The sequence below is a fragment of the Apis florea genome, unplaced genomic scaffold, assembly GCF_048593485.1.
Source record: "Apis florea isolate Af1SG1 unplaced genomic scaffold, ASM4859348v1 contig_2350_pilon, whole genome shotgun sequence".
In the NCBI taxonomy this organism is placed as follows: Eukaryota; Metazoa; Arthropoda; class Insecta; order Hymenoptera; family Apidae; genus Apis; species Apis florea.
In genome coordinates this window covers 3,390,934-3,411,476 of record NW_028256565.1, presented here as the reverse complement: position 1 = coordinate 3,411,476, position 20,543 = coordinate 3,390,934, and the positions used below count along the sequence as shown (strand labels likewise).

At 37.6% G+C, this 20,543-nt stretch overlaps 1 protein-coding gene across 7 annotated transcripts in view; it reads left to right on the top strand.

Annotated features, from left to right (window-relative positions):
• Positions 1–20,543, top strand: part of kcc (solute carrier family 12 member kcc) — a 122,679-nt gene that overhangs the window by 97,052 nt on the left and 5,084 nt on the right. For 5 of the 7 annotated variants that reach the window (XM_003696607.4, XM_086904602.1, XM_086904601.1 and 2 more), the window contains 11 exons: positions 11,479–11,579; positions 15,598–15,858; positions 16,143–16,328; positions 16,413–16,648; positions 16,724–16,914; positions 16,992–17,153; positions 17,261–18,699; positions 18,833–18,940; positions 19,135–19,188; positions 19,912–20,231; positions 20,317–20,456. In XM_003696607.4, the coding sequence (XP_003696655.1) occupies positions 11,479–11,579; positions 15,598–15,858; positions 16,143–16,328; positions 16,413–16,648; positions 16,724–16,914; positions 16,992–17,153; positions 17,261–18,699; positions 18,833–18,940; positions 19,135–19,188; positions 19,912–20,231; positions 20,317–20,456 (3,198 nt within the window). The remainder of the gene's footprint in view (positions 1–11,478; positions 11,580–15,597; positions 15,859–16,142; positions 16,329–16,412; positions 16,649–16,723; positions 16,915–16,991; positions 17,154–17,260; positions 18,700–18,832; positions 18,941–19,134; positions 19,189–19,911; positions 20,232–20,316; positions 20,457–20,543) is intronic. The other 2 variants (XM_012490336.3, XM_012490337.3) reach the window with 2 other exon arrangements.

Here is a 20,543-nt window from a genome sequence, read left to right as displayed (position 1 = left end):
GAAACATTGAAAAACCACATTTCCAGGGAAAATGGGAATCGTTTCATTAATAAGCCTGCACGTTTAATGAAATATTCCATACTTGGCGAATGGAAACCGATGCGAATTGAACGGAGAGACGAGATGGAATATTAAGAGAGAAAGGAGACAGGTTATATCGTGATGTGGACAAAAGTCGAACCGGAAGTTGGTCGATACGTAAGAACAAGAATGGCGAGAAACTTAGAGTCTCGAGGTTAGATGAAATTTAAATAATCGACAATTAAGAGCGAGCAGAGCTTGAATTTCCATGATAATGATGGTGACGTGTAGAAATACTTTGATTAGAGAGAAATTATACTTTCGAAAATGGATCACTGACTGGCAAACAATCGAGTTGATTTCCTCGATCTGATCTGGTTCTGATCGTAAGGATAGGTTTAAGTGAATAATTTATACAATCTTATTTCAACAAATGATAGGATGATAAAAATTACTCTATTCGTGTTGAGATTGATAGAAAGAAGAATCACAGAGAAACAGCGCGCGAGAAAAAGAAAAGCATAAAATGATGTATCGCTCGTCACGTTACCACCACCACTACCGGGAATCACCCGTGGGAACCGTGGTGCTGGAGAATTTACAAGATACATCTGCCAAGAAGACAAAGGGAATAAAACACGCTCAAAAACAAGAAGAAGAATTTGGGTCAAGAAAAATCTGTGAAAAATTCGTGCATGTTACGATAAGAAGATAAAACGATTTGTTCGAACAAACAAAATGAAAAAAAAAATAATAATAATAATAATTCTAAGCTTTTCTAAGGAATGACACAAAAGAAAGATATCACGTTCGTAAGAATGGAAAGAAAAAGGCATCCTGTATGGGCTTCTTTCCAATAAAATTTCCAATAAAAAAACAGCGATGTAACAGCAACAAAAAGAAAAGAACGAGAGAAAAAGAAGGATCGAAAAGGATCAGCCTGCGAGATAATCCCCTTCCATCGTAAGAAACATCGTGTCGCGTCGAAAACGCGACGAGAAAGGGTGTCGAATATTCATAGTGAGATATGCAAATTGCAGGCACGCTCGATTATTCCACGCTGTTGAAGATCTACCATTTGGTTGGCCTACAATTCGAAAAGTGGAGCATCGTCGATGTAGAATCCCTCCCCTTGTAATAGCTGCTGCTCCCTCCGGAATATCGTGGTGCCCATGGCGAGATTTACGAGCGCGGAGACGTCGAGCAGATTCCGCGAGGCGGCGAAATTTACGCGGCGCGAAACCCGTGGACCGTCGGTAAATCGTCGAAATTGCGGATGGAAAAACATCCCAGCCGGAAGAGTTTATTTCACGGTGAATTTATGCGAGCCGAATATGGGACGCGCGTCACCCAATTCATTTATCGTGCGCGCGCCTTCATTTCCTTCCTCGAGCCCTTTAAACAGATGCAAAAATCAGATACGAATTCGATAGAAATAAGGGGTTCGAATAAAGTGGAATCGATATTCTTTTTCGTTTTCGAAATGTGAAATTAAGTGAATAAAGCGATTAAGGGTAAAATATTGGAGAGGTGTTTCGAGATGAATAGAGACGAAGAAAATTATTATTATTATAACGAGAGATTTTCTTCTCATAGCGCTCAATTTTAGAATAAATTTCGTGAAATAATATGGAAATAATGTAGATAATAATGTAGATTATGTTAATTTGTTTTATATATGTAAGGTAATTTTAATAATATCGGGAGAAATCCTTGGTGAAAGATATGTAGACCCCGGTCCGGGGTTCACCAGCACGGAATCCCACGAGATATCTTGTTTCCGGCGCATAAATTTTTTCGTATTGTGCGTTTCGTGCATTTTTTTTTTTTTTGCGTGTTTTTTTTTTGACATAAATATATAATTTAAAATATCAGGGGAGCGTCCAAGCACTTTACCCCTATTTATTCCAGTCGTTGGATATTCCAGGCGATTGCTTCGTATGGTCATGTCAGGATAGGAAAGGAAAATTTGGGCACGCATAAAATGGCAAAGGCAGACGTAGTGAAAGATTATTAAAACAGGGATGTAACAGAAAGGAAAGCTGTTGCTAGAGAGAATGGATTAAGAGGTCCTTAGAGATAGGAAAAAAACAGAACTGTATCTTTTTTCGTGAGATTTATATCTGTTATTTTGTATGATTTATAGTCCACTGGGAAGGCAGGAGAGGAGAACACTTTAATTAATGGCCGGCTCGTTATACGAGAAGGAAAATTAAGAGTTAAAGAAATAAAACGCGAGAGAATTTTAGAAAGAAAGAGAAAAAAATTTAAACGTTTCATACTTGTGTATCTAATATTTCGTAAAAAAGGTATCTCGATGTCTCTAAAATTTTCTGGAAGAAATTTTCTCCAAGAAAATGATATTATTCGTAGAGAATTTCTTAATTTTCTTACTTTTTTTTAGTTTCTCTCACAGATCGAATTCTTATATAAAAAATATTATTTTTACATCTTTATCGAAGCGAATTTTTATTGAATTTCGAAATTCCAATTTGCAAACAACGATAATTCGACATTTCATAAGTAAATAAAATCACTCAAGTCTCATGGAACAATGAATTAGAAGTTTATGCAAATCTGTAATAATAACATTTTGCAAGTCTCGCGTGAATTGGCTTCGTAAGAATAAACAATGATGCAGGCAAACAAACTAAATTTTTCCATCCGATTTCCTCTAATTTCCAGCAAAGAGTACGTTACACAATTTTATCTCTTTCTAAACAATTCTAAACAACAGGTAAAATATCAATATTTTATTACTACTCTTTTTCGTTTACTCATTATTATTTCTACATTTGATAAAATATAAAGAGAATTTTTTTTTTTTTTTTTGAATTGTGGTTGAACCAGAATTGAGATTAATAATTTATTCACTATTCTACACGAAGTACAGTTTTGGACGCCTTGACGAAAGACGTGTAGACCCCTGTGTATCCGGGGTCCGCCAGCACGGAATTTTACGAAATCATTTTTCTTCATCGCATACTTTTTTTCTTATAATTCATTTCATTACACGCCTAATACACTTTTTTCATTCGATCATTGACAAATAAACAATGGAATTTAATTTAAACAAGCTTTTCCTTCTACAAACAGATTTCACGAACAAGCCACAGCAGCTAACAATGAAATTCTCCGTTTCTCAAGTTCACTGGAGAGATCATAAATTAATTTGATCAGCGGAAGAAGCAACGGTTGGCCATTTGTCGTCATTTCGTCTAACCTAACGAAATTAGGGGACAAACAGCTTCTCACTCGAGTTGTTCTAGTGAAATTCGCGAATTAATCCGCGTCGCACGAACGTGTCTCTTATGAAATATTCTCCTTTGAACGTCTTCTCTCGTTTGAATTCAAAAAACTTTTCTTTTGATTCGATTAAAAGAAGCTACTCGATTTTGAGGAATAGACAGTTTTCGAGGAATATTTATTAACTCTAGCCTACGAGGGGATGCAATAAAACGAGCTCGTTTAGGGGTTGCGGGGGACCAGCACTTTGTTGATCCAATCGAATTTGCCACCGCTCGAGTGGCTGATCGATCCCTGTTAAAAGGATATCGCGGACCTTGCACAATTCTCAAGGATGAGATACGGTTTGAATAGATTCGAAGATTTTTTTTTTTTTTTTTCGTGCATTGGAAAATAAATTTTTGTTCCGTTTTCATTTCTCTGATTCAAGAATATGTCAGATATTGGATTTCAAAGCTTACACTGAAAGAATATATAAAATTATTAATATTAACGAAGAGTCTTATGGAAAATTTGGAAAGAACGTTAATTTTGATTATTAAAAATTACTTTGTTAAAGCAACAAAGAGTTCTATGAAAAATATCTGCATTAATTTACCTTTCGAAATTAATGAAATCCTTTGCACGATAATTTTTTCTCGAGAATGAATAATAATTATCAGACGTGTAACCTCATAGCGCAATAGAATTGAAACAAATAAACAAGAATCCTAATCGAGACCAATTAATCAAAATTTCCATCAGATTAGTAACAATTATTCTAATACAAGATACTTGTACTGCGATCGAATGCGTAAATTACGAATTTTAATTTTTCAAAGGAATTTCAAAGGATGGGTTAGCTGTTCCAAAGAGTCGATTTAAGTCAGCATTCCGTTGATTCAACCAAATCTGGCTCCGGTCGAGTGGCCTTTCGGACGACGAAAAACGTGTACTGGGCGCGTTTAGACGAGATTAGGACAAGGGCGAACGGAGGGTTAAGTAGTTTCCATTGTAAGGATGCTTCACGATGTGACGTTTCTTCCTATCTCGAGCCTAACACACGTATTTAGACAGCTCACGGTCACGCTCAATTCATCGGGCGTAGAATATTTTTCCACAAAAATAATTCTTTCCATCCTCGTCTCTTCATTTTTTTTTTTTTTCAATTTAATCACAAGCTATAAACCAAATCCTTACGATAAAGAGAGATCCTGTGTCTAGGTATTCTCTGCATCTTTGCATAATTGAATTGAATTGAGGCACAACAATGAATCCTGACTTCAAAAACTTTCATCTCGTCCATGAATCGGGTGTCAACCACGCGATTTCAAAAAACGCCATTTCATCCCCAACGAAACCCATCAGAATCCGCGTATAAATCGGCCGAATAGTATCGAATAATCGCCATCTGACTGCCGTCGCAATAAAGTCGAAACGCCGAATGATATCGTCGCGACGCCACGATCTCGCGAGCTGATTTATCGAGGCGAGAAATTGGGCCACCGACCGGCCGGGACACGCCCGCCATTGTTACCATTTGCTTTCGAGCTTGTGACGCACGCACGCACGTATCCCCCTCGCCTCAGAGCGCGGCCATTCCCGTCCACTCGGGTCGTTTTCAAACGAGCGCGTTTCGACCTGTGTTTGAAGATGTTTGAAAACGTTTGAACGAGCGGATACGGTTTTTTTTTGGAGGCTTTACGATCGAGAGGCTTACCTCGACCGAGAGGAAGTAGACGAATGTGAAAATGAAAATGATGTAAATGTTAGATTAGGTTAGGTTAGAAGAGTGTTTCGTTTATATTCAATAGAGATATTGATTTATTCGAATACGCGTCACCGTTTCAATTACAAGGAGATAAACAAAGTAAGAATAAAATAAGGAGGATCACAACGTGGATTCTACGCGCTAGATTTCAATCAAATCTGCCCAATCAACTTCGTAATATCGAGCTCTTATATTACGTACATTTGAATGAAACTCCTCCCTGGAAAAACGAATCGAAACTTAAGAAAGTTAACTCGGTCCAAGAATTGAATTTTTGATACTTGGCTCTGAATTCAGGGAAAGGAAAGCAATTTTTACGATATATACACTGCGTCTTTTTGCTTGACTCTCGTCGAATCGTGGCAGATACGTCAAAAAAAAGAATAGAAACGGAATATCGAGTCTATCAAAGAACCATTAACCACCTTTCACATATAATTGAAACTTGGACGAGTCGAATCTGCATCTTTTTGCTTGACTCTCATCGAATAGTGGCACATACATCAAGATTAAAGAGAAAAAAGAAAGAATAAAAACGGGATATCGAGTGCATCACAGGACCATTAACCACCTTTCACATACAATTGAAACTTGGGCGAGTCGAATCGAAGAAATTTCAGACGCGAGACCCTTGGAAAGGGTTGACCACTTCTCGGTCCAAGCAATAATCCCGAAAACTTGGCCAAAAAAAAAAAAAAAAGGAAAGGAAACTTTTAGGAAGCATTTCGGTGCATCGTCTGCCTTAATTCTGAGCGGCGGATCAGCGCTGAGAAATTGTGGGCCATCGGTCTGGCACACCGGTTGGCAAATGTCCTCACCGAGTTTCAAATTCTTCGACACCAAACCCCCACCCCTCGTTATCGTTCGCGTTCCAATTGCTCGATCTCGTATCTGGCTCGAATCTTTCCGAAGAATCGCTTCCGTCCCCTGACCTGGGGATGCTCCGGTTTAGTTGAATCATCGCCATTTTTACCCAACCCCCTCGAGACATTTCGATTGTGATGAAACCAGGATCGTTAACGCTAGAAAAATTGGAATCCTTTTTAAACTGGAATGGTTTTAAATCGGATGGTTGGTTATTCGCGGGATTGGGAAGTTGGTAATCGCGTGAAAATCTGGTTGCCTCTGCGGTCGAGCCCGGATCGACCAAGTTTCCAACTATTCCACATCGTGTTTGAATGGTGGAAGGTGGAGGGGAAGTTTGTTGTTCTTGTTGTTGTTCTCGTTTGTTCTTGTTGGTGTAAAATTCGCGCCTCAGGCGAAGCCAGATCGTGTACATATACGAATTGAACGTTGATAAATATATACATTTTGTGAAGAAAAAATATGAACAAACAAATGTGTCTTCGTAATTAATAACGTAGGATAAGAATATTGAAGTAATTGTTTGCAAACATTCTTTTAAATATGTGAAATCGAATCTTTATTCGGCTCCCAATTTTTTTCAATTTTTTATCCTCTTGTTAATTTGAAAATAACTTGTCACAAACAAGTATGTTTGAATGAAGAAATAGGGAGGAAAGTTTTATATACATACATGTCTCGAAACTTGGCTCTCGAGGGCAGAATCAATTATGAATTGGGAATGTAAGACGTGTCGGTAAATTAATCGCGTTTGAAGCCCGTTCTCCGCGAGTTCAGCCACTTAGGGTAACTTGCCCGCTCCTATCCAAGTGTTTACACCGACGACACTTCCTGTTATTCTCTCTCTCTCTCTCTCCCTCTACGCTTCTTAACGTAATTAAGTTCCTCGCGGTTGCGTAACTTCCCGCCCTGGAAACCCCATTGAATCTTTGCGCGAGCCATTTCATTCTTTTCAATTTTTCGAGAACATTTCGAGAATTTGTTGAAACCGAAATATCTATATTTATCGTGTAAAAGTTCCATTTATCAAATTCCACGTAAACGTAATTGAACCGATCGAAAATAAAACAAAAGCAAATTTACAAAGACAATTGAAATTGAATCGTCGAACGAGCCAATTTATTCTTTTCTTTTTTTACAAAACATTTGTTAAAATCGAAATACGTATAAAAGTTTCATTTATCGAGGTGCTCGTCTTTACCAAATCAATTCCGCGTAAACGTAATTAAACCAATCGAAAATAAAAGAAAACCGATTACTTACAATCGAGAACCGAATTTCCCGATTCGAAACAACATTTATCACTAAGCAAAATAAAATATACCCTAATATAAAAATCGATCAAATTCGTCTCGACGAAGATTCATTTGTTAACAGCTCGAATCTGTCGAAAAACTCGAAACGAACAAAAGCACGGAGAAAACTTCTGGATTTATTCCATACAGGATTATTTCGAATTGCGAGTCGAACACTATGCTAATATGAAATCGAGCCGTTTACGTTTCCATTGCTGCGATTAACATGTCCAAACATCCTCCCCTCCCAAAAGGAAAACGTTGAAAAGGATTTCTCTTGTTATTATATTTCATAATTCGATTCGTGTGTGCAAACGATGAAATGAATCAATATTGTAAACATCGGGGGACCAAGCGATACGACCTTTTCCATTCGAATTCACGTTCTAATTAATCCACCATTCTCGCATACCTTACGGCCGTTCTCTCGTGTTTACTCGGTGTCTCTGCCGGTAACGAGCAGATGCATGGTAATTAGCCAGATCCCGAACGCCACGCCATCTCGCCACGGCTCGCGTCAAGATCGATTTTAACGCGGTGGTTCGCGGCCACGATCGAGGAGCGTAATGGAAGGTAGCAAATATCTGGCCATTAAAATAATTAGGGATGCGTGAAACTCGATGCAGTTAAATGGTGTCGATGCCGAGCGGGTCCCTCTTTAATGAAGGTGTTGCGCATCCTTGGATTATTATTGCGGCGATGTCAAGTTTGCCAGAATTCTTGATCGAAGAATTTTCTAGATTTATCGATGAATACATATGTCGTGTTTGTGTTTTGATTGGTATTTGTTTTAATGCAATGTTTTCGATGAAACAAATATTATTCATACATTTAGTCGTTTTTTTTTTTTGAAAAGTGTAAAATTAAGTGTTTCGTATTCATATGCAACAGCTTAATAAAAAGAGATGGAAGTATGTTTCAAAAATTTTTCGATTTCTCGTGTTTACCCGTCTTAATTACCTTTGGAGTTTTGCGATTGCGCTGCAGGAAACAATGGCCAAAGCTTTTGGAAACTGTATTGGATATTGAATTGATTTCGCAACGATTTGCACGAAATTGGAAGGATCCTATTGAACGTCGAGCTCGAAATTATGGTTACGGGTGTTCCGTGCCAAGTTAAAGTGCACCTGACGAGAAGTAAGTGAATTTCGAGCAACCGCAAGACGGTATCGTCAGCATCCGCGAAATTGTTCCTTCAATTTGCAGCTTCGTTCGATCAATCTTTTCTTAAGTTAAAACTTGATTGATCAATATTAATTTAAATCCAAAAATTATCGTTATTTTTATCACTTTAAAATAAAATAGAAACGTTTATATTTCGAAATAATTCTTCGAAGGGAGTAAATTGTGAAGAAAAATAAAAGACAAGAGAGGAGAAGGAGAATTCTCTTGTGAAAGTTGATTCAAGGATTCGAAAAGGAAGCGGGTATAAAATTGGATAGTCGAAACGTGTTGTTCAAAAGAATCGAGACCGGTGCTCTCGAGAGGTTTGACCAATAAAGAAACGACGGAAAGTCAAACGGACAAAAACGGGGAATTGGAAAAGCAAATCGAAGCGTTTTCTATACAGTTCGTATGTACAGTTCTTCGGTGTATTCTGTCACGTGTCTCTCCGTCCTGTTTCACTCGAAGAAACTGCTGCACCGACACAAACAGAAGAGTGGAATCGAACTGGCCGAATCAGCACCGGCCATCTCTTCCGATGCGCCATCTACTCTATTTTCTTTTTCGATTTCTTTTATTCTATTTCTATTGTTATTCGGCCAGCGTACCGTGAAAATCTATAAATTCAATTCTAAGATCCAACTTCACGACGTGAAATGAAGAAACAATTCGAATTTTGAATTTTGATTCAGTTGGAAAAGTTACTAGATTAAACTTACTAGGATTGAAGAAGATCAAATTCGAGGATCAAAATTTTCTTCGACGATCCCATTACAGATTTCTGGATATCCGCAACGAGCGGATGAAGACTCGTCAAAGGAACAAAGAGACAAATCAGCAAGTTAATATTGACTGGCCTAGTTTTTAAATGGTTCGCTACAATGCAACCCAATTGTCTCTGTATACGTTGCATCGGGAAGCTTGTTTCAAATATCGAGTCCCTCTCTTCTAATTGCTCCATCATTCTCGAGGCCGAGATCTGCTCAAGAATCTCGTTATCATAACGATCGAATTGTTCTAGTGGAAAAAGTATTTTTCCTCTAGGAACGGTTAACCTGTGAAATAGAAATTTAACCAAGCAAAAGAGGATCGGGAAAGAATTTCTTTTTTTTCGGGACAAGAATTTCCATTTACAGCTTTCTTTCGACGCTTGACGTTTTGGTGTCGAGTCTATTTTCTCATAACTTTTCCCCTAGGGAACGAGCGAGAGAAGAAAACATGCAACGAATAGGGATATTCGATCTTCGCGTGAAGAAAGTTCCTCTGCTATTTCGGTTGATCGTTCATTTAATCGGACAAAAATTCCCTAAGGGAGAGACGATCTTTTTTTAAGACGACATTTTCGATGAAATATAGTTATTTGGTTTTTGAATAACAATCTAGTGTATCTTTTTATATTTATCTCTGTCGTTCAGGAATATACCAGGTGCCCCGTATAATTTAATGGAATATCTCGTTTATTTTTTATGATATTAAAAAAATGTTTAGAATAAAAGTTGAATGGGCTATATAATATTCATTCTTTCGACACGTAAAAAGGACTTATAAAAGTTAACTTTATTTTTTCATACAAAACAATATTTGATATAAACTTTTTCTGAAAATACTTTACTTAAAATATACAAAAAAAAATGGTATAATTTTTTTCCTTTAACTTTTTTACATTATATATTATAATTTTTAATTCTAAACAGAAAAATCGTGACAATTGGAATCTGTGTTCTCTCGCGTGTTTCGTGATTTTCTATGCAGTGTTGCCAATAATGGTTAACCTTACGGTAACTAGATGGAAACCAACACGTTCGTTGCAACGTCAAAGGAAGGGAAGAATATATTCGTGGAATTCACAATGTGGAGGCTGGATTGAAACGTGCTCGAACGTAATCCGTTATTGAGGGAGAAGAAATACGTGGCCACGGTAGTAACAGGCGTCGATTCGACGTCGAAGCACGTCGAGACGCCTCTGCGGACTCTTGTTACCTCTGCTGCATCCGATCGATCCGATGTATTAATCTGAATGCAATGGACGGAGGAATTTTTGCATCTCGTGCATCTACTCCAATTAGATTATTTTCTTTTCTTTTCTCTCTTTCTTTTTTTTTTTATCACTATTTTGAAGTCAGATTTTTTTTTTTTTTACAAGTTAATTGACGAATTTAAATGAGAAGGGATAATTAGAATTACGATGGCGGTGAATCGATTGACTTGTACTACTAACATAATCTTTGGATCTTCGAATGAAACTGGATCGAATTAATATCGTGTTACTGTATAACGATGTTTACAAGATTCTGTATAACGATGATAGACCTATCAAAAGTTATTTCTTCCAACTACAAGGACTTAATGCCCGACTCGAACTACTAATAACCCACTTGATCCAAGAACGTTATCCAAACAAGACTCTTCTCAACATTACGAAAAGTGAAATACATCTCTAAGAATAAATTCAAGTTATATTAAATCGATGCTCGATTATGAAAATAGTTTATCGTCTGATTCTAAACTAACTAAAATTGATTTCCAACTTTTACCAACGTTTAAATTAAAAGTAGAAAATGGAGAAAGTTTTTTTATTTGGTTGTAAATCGTTTCACGAGGAGGAAAAAGAAACGGTCGATCGAAATCCAATTCGCAGTTGCGGTTCGAAAGAAAGGAAAAAGACAGGAGGAGGAGGAGGAGGAGAAAAACATATCACGGTGAAAAAGCCAATTTCTCGTGTCGCAAAGAAACTATCAATGCGCCTATCTCCCTCGACGCCTATTAAAACTTTTTAACCAAAAACGCTACCCACTCTTGTATCTCTATTAAAACTTTGCCATTTTCTATTAAACAGATATTCGAATCAATAGAAAAACAAATTTTACCCATATCCGGTTAATCCATTCTAACTTTCGAGAAATAGCAGAAATTCTTTTAAAATCGTCTGCTATTATTTTTTTCTTTTTTTTTTTTTTTCGATATTACACCTTTGTATTTTTTCCCCCCCTTTTTTTATACCCTTATCTTTCGACATTATTCCCTTATCTTACGCATCGATATTCGATTCTCTTCCTCGAAAGGAAGAGAAAATGAAATTTTTTTTTTTTGCAACAATTACGTAAGAAAATACGAAGGAAATCTTTCTCTTGCTTGCAGGCGATGGCGGCGGCGCTGGTGGAGATGGCGACTCCATGGTGGGCGGCGGTAATTCCGAGAAGAAGAATACGGAATACGAGACGAATCTCTTCCTTTATAGCGTAAGTAAATATATTTCACCTCCATCCGCTTGCGACTTCGATCAATGACAACGCCACCCTTCTATAAATAACTTAAGATCTCGAGGCGAGTGTAAATTACCTTTGAATTATCTTCTTACAAACTTTAATTAGATTACGTAATTAAATTGTTGTGAAAGTATTCACCATTACTTTATAAATATATATTTATTCGCCAATCGAATCGTTCAGATATTCACCATCGTTTTACCATTACTTTAAACAAACATTCATCCGTTTGCAATACGTCAACGCGCCAGGGTATCTCTTCTCTTAATTTAAATTCACAAAATTTCAAATTTCAATCAAAATATCCTTTGACTCGAACACGTCTGCCTACTTCCTCTTAATCTAAAATTGACAGTCGAAATTCCCGCAAAGGGTGAAAGTTCGAGGGGGGGGGGGCTGAATTTATAATTCGAAAATTCGCCGCGTGATGAAAGTTGGATAAGAAAACGTTCCCTTTTTCTCGAAAGAAGAAGGGTCTTCTTTAAAAAAAAAAAAAAAGGGGTGGGATTCGCTTGAGTGTGCAATTCGCTTAATTGTCGTTCAACGAACAAGCCGAGCCTCGAATGGATTCCACCGCGATCGTGCATCTTTTTTTATTCTTCGAAACATCGTCCTTCTCTCGTTCAACCGTTCCATACCTGGGCTGACGAGGGACCCTTCCCCGACGTGAGTGTCTTTCGCTTCCTTTTCTTATTGTAATCGCTGTCCCCCCGAGCGATTTAGAGACGTTTCTCCAGGTGGTTCTTGGTAAATCGCCGCCTCTCCTCTTTTATCCCATTTCCCATTTCGATCGTAAAAATTACGAATAATATCTCGAACGAAGAGCTTGACTCTTTTTGACAAAGCAAAAACCTATGATGGATGATAAAGGATGGAGGAAAATTAACGATCGTAAGATTTTGATTGTGGATGAAGAATTCGAAGAATGAGTACAACTATATCCTTTTTTTGTATAAATTTTCAATATAGCGTAAAGTAAATGAAAAACGCAGTAAACGAAATCTTGAAACGGATGAATGAAAGAAAAGGACGTCTGTCCCCGTCTTTCATTCTTGTATCCATTCTTACTGTACAAACTCGTGACAAACTCGTACAATATCATTCAACACCGAAGAAAGCAAAGGCGAAAAAAAAAAAAAAAAAAATAACCGAATAAAAAGAAACTCGTTCAAGGAGAAGAGATAGGGAGTCTACTTATTCCAATCCCCAACTTCATCTCTCTGTGCAATCGAAATAACGATCGAAAGAACCAACTCACCTGGAACACCTAAAATTTCTCGATACTCCTCCTCCTCCTCCTCAGCTTTTTCGCTTCGTTTCCTCGGCAAGAAATCGGATATCGAGTCCGGAAATGGCGAACGAGAAACAAACGGGCGGATGATAGGCAAACAAACGAAGGCAAAACCAGAGAGAGAGAGAGAGATGGAAAGGAAATGAGCGACGATAAGATTGGTCAGAGATAATTTCGACGGACACACTAGCTGAGAGGTCAGTGCAAGAAGAGAAACGGATAATTGGATATCCAAGAATCGAGGTCGAAGCCAAAACCGCGAGCCTAGGAACATCTCGATACAGTTGAAAGGGAGCCGAGTTAATTAATATAGAGATTCTCTTCTTTGTCTTTTTTTCCTGCATTTCAAAATCGTGATGATCGTATCTTTCTTCGGCGAGACGTTGTTGAAATCCGTCCAATTTCGTTGATCGAACCCCTTTCGAGAATAGCAAGACGATGGGCAATCCAAGTAAATTTCGAGTTGAAGTTTTCTTGGGTGTAAAAAAAATTTCTAATCTTCTTCCCAACCTTTCTTTACGTTTAATATCAAAAGAATTGTTGCTCTAAGAGTAACTTTTACAAGAAAATTGTAGGATTGTCACTTGTTCGCATTTTTCTTAATTCTTACGATTCGTTTATAGTTGCCTCTTCGATTATCGATTTCTCGCAACTCCCAACAATTAATTAGTTGTATCGGTTAGATAGAATGCTAATTAGATTAGAATCTGGATAGAAAGTTGGTCGAAACTGGCGAGAGACTTTGACGCAAACGTAAATCGAATGGAACAGCACCTTCGATCGACTTTCCAGGCCCGATAAACCTCTCTCTTCTCTTAGGTTAGGTTGATGGAAGCGTGTCGAGGCGACTTTCCACGCTAAAAGCGACTTTGTCGAGATTCGGATCAGATTGAACTGCGAAACTGATTTTCCATGGCGATTTTCTTCTGGAATGCTTTGCTTTGAGAAAACAATTTTTCATTGTTTCTACTTGCTTTCGACCAGGGCTTTTTGTTCTTGCTAGAAAGAGAACTAATTATTCTTTCGTTGAAAATTGGGAGGAATTCTCTCGGCGGAATTTCAATGAAAGTTCTTCTGCCATGGAAAAATGGTTTCGTTCAACAATGATACAGGGTTTTTCTACGAGCAACGATACAAAAATTTATACAGGGTTACATTCCATGGAAATTGGAAAATTTCTTTTCTTTTTCCTGTGTTCAAGATACAAAAATTTATACAGGATGTGATCAAAAATATGATTAATTGAAAATTTCTAATTTTAAACAACATTTTCCCTCGTAAAAATTTTCTTTTCGATTTTATTATACGAGTTTATTAACAAAAAATACTGGTCGAGGAATAGAAAATTTTTTTAAAATTTTTAAAAAGGAATCCCACATTCTTGATATGATCATGTATATATTTTTACATGAATTTTATTTTATATAAAAAAAATAGATTTCGATCATCGATTAAATAATATTTCACGAAAATATGATAAGTTTTTCCTTTCTTTTTCAGTATGTGTGTGTGTTTTTTTTTACGATATCGTTAAAATAGAACGTCTCGTTAACTAATTAATTAAATACATTCAGTGAGTTAATCCACGAGACCATCGTTCGTCCAATTAAAACGATCGTTCGTTATATTCATTCTCGGCTTTTTTCTGTTTGAACGACATCAAATTCCTTCCCAATATCGTCTTCGTATTGAATATTAATAATCAACCAAGTTCTCTTAACTATCCCTCTACCTGTCTTGCTGCTAATGAAAAAAAAAAAAAAAAGAAAAAACGAGCGACACGATAATGAATCTTGCGAAACGTGAATGGTTTTCCAATTTAACGGGGTAAAAATCTCGAAAATTTTATAATATAATAAATCCTTCTTCGACTTTCCTAATTGTAAAAATTAATTGATTGGAGCCGATAGAATACAGTCACGTTTCAATTTATTAAGGACTTTAGCGGTGTAAGTGGAAAGGAACGTGTGTGATCAACCAATTATTTGAGCAAACTTCGATAACGAATCACGAAGAGCATTTAAAAAGTTTTCACAAAGTGAATGCAACAAATTGCCGTTTACTGTAAGTAGAAAAGTACGTGCTTGATCAGACTGGCTCGAACGACGACTACACTCGTTCCTTCTATTTAATTCTTTTAGATTTCTTTTCTTCAATGGACAATTACGACAGATTAGACTATTTAGAAATTACGTGACTTGATTCGAGTCTAATATAAATTATTGTAATTAACTAATTTTGAATAAAAAGATATTAAAAATACCTCCACGTTGAAAGTATTAGAGATACTTTTAGAGTTTCATAGTCTGTTACAAGTTACATCTCCAAGAAATTGAACTACCTGTGCTTCAGGTGGAAACCAGTCTCAAAGTGATCCAATTAACGAGAAGTTTCACGCTAGCCTGGCCTTCAAGGCTTTTGATATTCTGAACTTAGCCTGTTCAAATTATGGCTACTTTTCTAACTGTCACACTGTTTCTAAGTAAAATTGGATAAATTTATATTATATTATTCGATGATAAAATAAATGAAATGAAATTAAATGTAAAAAATTTGATTATGAACACATCGTGTCATACACTTATTGTTATTTATAATATTACACTATTTTAAGAATAATAAATTAATTAAAATATAATTAATAAAGGATTGGTTGTTGGTCGTCAACACAATGCAATAAGTTGATTTTCATGGTTTCAGGAAGAGATGGAAGTTCGTCCTCGAATTTCCACGCTGCTCAACAGCCTGTCGGATTACAGCAACACGATTCCAGCTGCGACCGACCCGGATGCGAAACCTCCACCCGTACAAGGTGGTGCACGAATGGGCACTTTGATCGGTGTCTTCTTACCTTGCATCCAAAACATCTTTGGTGTGATTCTATTCATTCGTTTGACCTGGGTCGTTGGCACCGCTGGCGCTTTTCAGGGTTTCTTTATCGTGTTATGTTGTTGTTGCGTGGTAAGTGACGTTGAAGTTTCAATATAGTGGATATGAATTGATCCAATCAATATTTGGATTGGATGCGTGTGGAGATTAATGGCGATACGAATTAAGGATTAGTCTCGTGATTAATCGTGTAGTAAATTGAGTCATTTATGGCCGAGCTTGGTTACTCTAAGCTTTGAAAATGTATAAAAAAATAAAATAAATTAAATAAAGATAGAAATTCAGAGAGAAAAAATTTTAAAATTGTTAAATTTTTGAATAATTCTTCACCAAAAAACATTTCTCTGTATACATAGACGATGCTGACAGCTATCAGTATGAGCGCCATCGCGACTAATGGCGTTGTGCCAGCTGGAGGGTCTTATTTCATGATATCCAGAAGTTTGGGTCCAGAATTCGGTGGTGCAGTAGGAATGCTCTTCTACACGGGTACGACTCTAGCTGCTGCCATGTATATCATCGGTGCTGTTGAAATTGTTCTGGTAATTGTTCTATCTATTATGCTAAAGTGTCACCAAAATACAAATATGCTACAATGCAATACTAAAGATTTTTATTTTCCCTAGACTTACATGGCGCCATCGCTTAGTATATTTGGAGACTTTACAAAAGACCCTAACATCATGTATAACAACTTTCGCGTATACGGTACTGGACTACTTATGGTAATGGGCACCATCGTATTCATTGGCGTGAAATTCGTCAACAAGTTTGCGACGGTCGCTCTTGCTTGTGTCATCCTCTCTATCGTGGCTGTCTACGTAGGGTTATTCTACAACTTTTACGGCAACGAATCTCTCAAGTACATAATCGTGCATAATGAATTTTCGTATTTTATATCGAAACAACTTCACGAATGTTTTCTGTTTATCTCCAGGATGTGTGTTCTCGGGAGGAGATTATTAAAAGATATCAACGTACTTACCGAATGTAATAAGAATACTAGTGGAATTCTTCATCAACTCTATTGTGGAAACAGTAGCACTAGCAAATGTGATCCTTATTATATGGAAAACGATGTGACTATCATAAATGGAATTCGTGGATTGGCCAGTGGTGTATTTTTAGGTACAATTCTTTAAAAATTCTTTTTCAATGATTTGAAGAAATATTAGATGATATAAATATATTCCTGTAATGTTTAGACAATATATGGGACAGCTTTCAAGAAGAAGGCCAACTGATTGCCTATGGAAGAGATCCCAAAGATATTGACATGATGTCCAATTCTTCCTTCAATCAAATTCAAGTCGATCTTACCACTACCTTCACTATTCTTATTGGTATTTTCTTCCCTTCAGTCACAGGTAAGTTATGAAAAATTTTACTACTGATGCTTGGAATTTCTTAATTTTAAAAACTAGCATGATTGAAATTAAAAAATTAAATAAATATTTATATCATCTGTCCATAGGAATCATGGCTGGCTCCAATAGATCAGGTGACTTAGCAGATGCCCAGAAATCTATTCCTATTGGTACCATTTGTGCTATTTTGACAACCTCAACAGTATATCTCTCCAGTGTTTTACTTTTTGCCGGTACAGTGGACAATCTTCTGCTTCGAGATAAGTTTGGCCAGAGTATTGGTGGCAAACTGGTAGTAGCGAATATGGCTTGGCCCAATCAATGGGTCATCTTAATCGGTTCTTTCCTGTCCACTCTTGGTGCTGGACTTCAATCTTTAACGGGCGCTCCACGATTACTCCAAGCTATTGCTAAGGACAGTATCATTCCTTTCTTAACTCCATTCGCCACCAGTTCGAGTCGAGGAGAACCTACAAGGGCTCTAGTGTTGACAGTAATCATTTGCCAATGTGGCATCCTTCTTGGCAATGTTGACTATCTGGCTCCCTTGTTATCAATGTTCTTTCTCATGTGCTATGGCTTTGTAAATCTGGCTTGCGCTCTGCAGACTCTTCTCAGAACACCCAACTGGCGACCAAGATTCAAATACTATCATTGGAGCCTTTCTTTTCTCGGTCTGTCTCTCTGCATCGCCATCATGTTCATGACAAGCTGGTACTACGCTTTATTGGCCATGGGAATGGCTGGCTGTATTTACAAATACATTGAATACCGAGGTGCCGAGAAAGAATGGGGTGACGGTATTCGTGGTCTGGCTCTATCAGCCGCTCGTTACTCTCTTTTGAGACTGGAGGAAGGGCCACCTCATACGAAGAACTGGCGACCACAAATTCTCATCTTGGCTAAGCTGACGGATGATCTGGTACCCAAGTATCGCAAATTATTCGCATTTGCTAGTCAATTGAAGGCTGGAAAAGGTCTGACAATCTGTGTCAGTTGCATCGGTGGTGATTACATTCAAAACACTGGCAAGACTTTGGCCGCAAAAGTGAATTTGCGCAAGACGATCGCAGAGGAAAAAGTGAAAGGATTCGTAGATGTCCTAGTGGCTAAGGACGTCGTCGATGGTCTCTGTTCTTTGATTCAAACGACCGGATTAGGCGGCATGAAGCCTAACACTGTGATTCTTGGCTGGCCCTATAGCTGGAAACAGTCACAAGAGGAAAGAAATTGGAGGGGATTCTTGCAGACTGTTAGAGCAGTTGCTGCAGCCAGGATGGCTCTTTTGGTGCCTAAAGGAATTAACTTCTTCCCTGATTCAACGGAGAAAGTTGTGGGAAATATCGATGTCTGGTGGATTGTGCACGATGGCGGTCTTCTGATGCTGTTACCATTCTTGCTCAAGCAACATCGCACATGGAAGAATTGCAAAATGAGAATCTTCACAGTTGCTCAGATGGAGGATAATTCTATTCAGATGAAGAAGGATTTGAAGAAATTCCTGTACGACTTGAGAATCGAGGCTGAAGTAGAAATTGTAGAAATGGTAAGTTATAATATATATAATAAGGATTGATGAAGGATTTTCTAAATCCTTGTTTAAAAGAAACAAACTTAAAAAAAAAACCTGAATATTCTAAATAATAAAAATAATTAAATTTAATTATTAATTTCTATAGATGGATTCAGATATATCCGCGTATACTTACGAGCGAACTTTGATGATGGAGCAGAGGAACCAGATGCTGAGAGAGTTGCGACTGAACAAGAAGGAATCCCTAGGAGTGGTAAGTGATAAAATCGCGAAATCAGTCAACAACCATAAAAAAAGAAAAGAAAAGGAAAAGAAAAATATTTTATACATAATGTTAAATTTGTTTATATATATATATATATATATTTAGTACGTAAAATAAGAATTGCTACGGCTACGATTACTGATCGGTATGTGTCTGTTTGTTGCGTGCTCGTCACGGATAAGGTGCAGTCATTGGTGGACTTCAACGAGGTACCCGCTGAAGAAAATTTACCTCTGGTTTGTCAGAAAATTCCCGGCGTTCCTTCGTCAGTTTATCCCCTCTATCTCTGTGTCTGTTGTGACCAAGACACACAAAAAAAAATGCGTGTCGTCCACGAATCCTTATTCTTTCCAAATCTCTGTAACAAAAGAAAACAAAAAAAAAATCGCATTTCGTTTCCAATCGATTCCATTCGCATTCACCAACTCACACATAATACATACACGTACTTACATACGACATCGTGTTAACTCACTTCCATATCGAGAAAATGAACTCTTGGAGGTGACGTGGGAATCGTCTCTTCAGGACACTCACGATTCCTCCTCGGTTTAATCGGGTCGAGATATAATACTATATCTGTCTTGCATTTTCTTTCTCTCTCTCTCTTTCTGTCTCTTTTCTCTCTCTCTCTCTCTCACTGATTTGCAACTTGTTTTGATTTTGGAATATTGCCGCAGTCGATCCCTCCACCAGTTTGCTTTCTTGCATCTCATCACTACGTTTATATATCCATCTCCGGGTCACTCCCGACCGAAACTTCCAAACGTTTCAGCTTTTGATTGGCACGTTCATAGCCGAGAATGCTTCCATTTAGCGATCGTTCATTTAGTCAGATCATTATAGAGTGCTTTGACGCTAGAGTTAGTCGTCTTTTTCGACACACTTTGACTATCTCCTGCTGTTCGGGACACGGTGACTCGTCACAGATTCGTTGATACCCGTATAATGTGCAACAGGTGCAGGCGATTGTGGACCATCACCACAACGTGGACGTGAAGGTGGCCACCAAGGTGAGATTCCAGGAGCCTGGAAGCCAGAATCCTAACGCGGTTGACGAGGCGCAAGAGAAATTGGTACAGGAGACGGAGGGCAAAGAGGGAGAGGCAGGGGATGCTAATGACGCTGGGGAAGAAGCTAAAGAGGGCAATGAGGAGGAAACGAAATTGATTGGCGGGTCACCGAAACAGGAGAATAAGGAGAATACGGAGAAGGAAGCGAAAGAGAACGAGGAGAAGAAAACTGATAGCCCGGAGTCTAAGAAACCTACGATAACACCGTGCGTAATTTAATATGATATTACCGTATCATTTTCTCGATTATTGAAAAAAATTATTAAACTTATGCTTGATGATTTTTTGTAGGGATGAAGGTAACGTAAGACGTATGCACACTTCCATCAAGTTGAACGAAGTGATCGTGAAGAAGAGCAAAAATGCTCAGTTAGTCATACTCAATCTACCTGGACCACCAAGAGACACCAAACTAGAACGTGAATCAAATTGTATCCTTTCTGTCCTTATTCTGTCACATTATTCAAACTGTAATTTCTTAAATCTATTATTTATTTGATCTTTCTTTTAATTTCCTT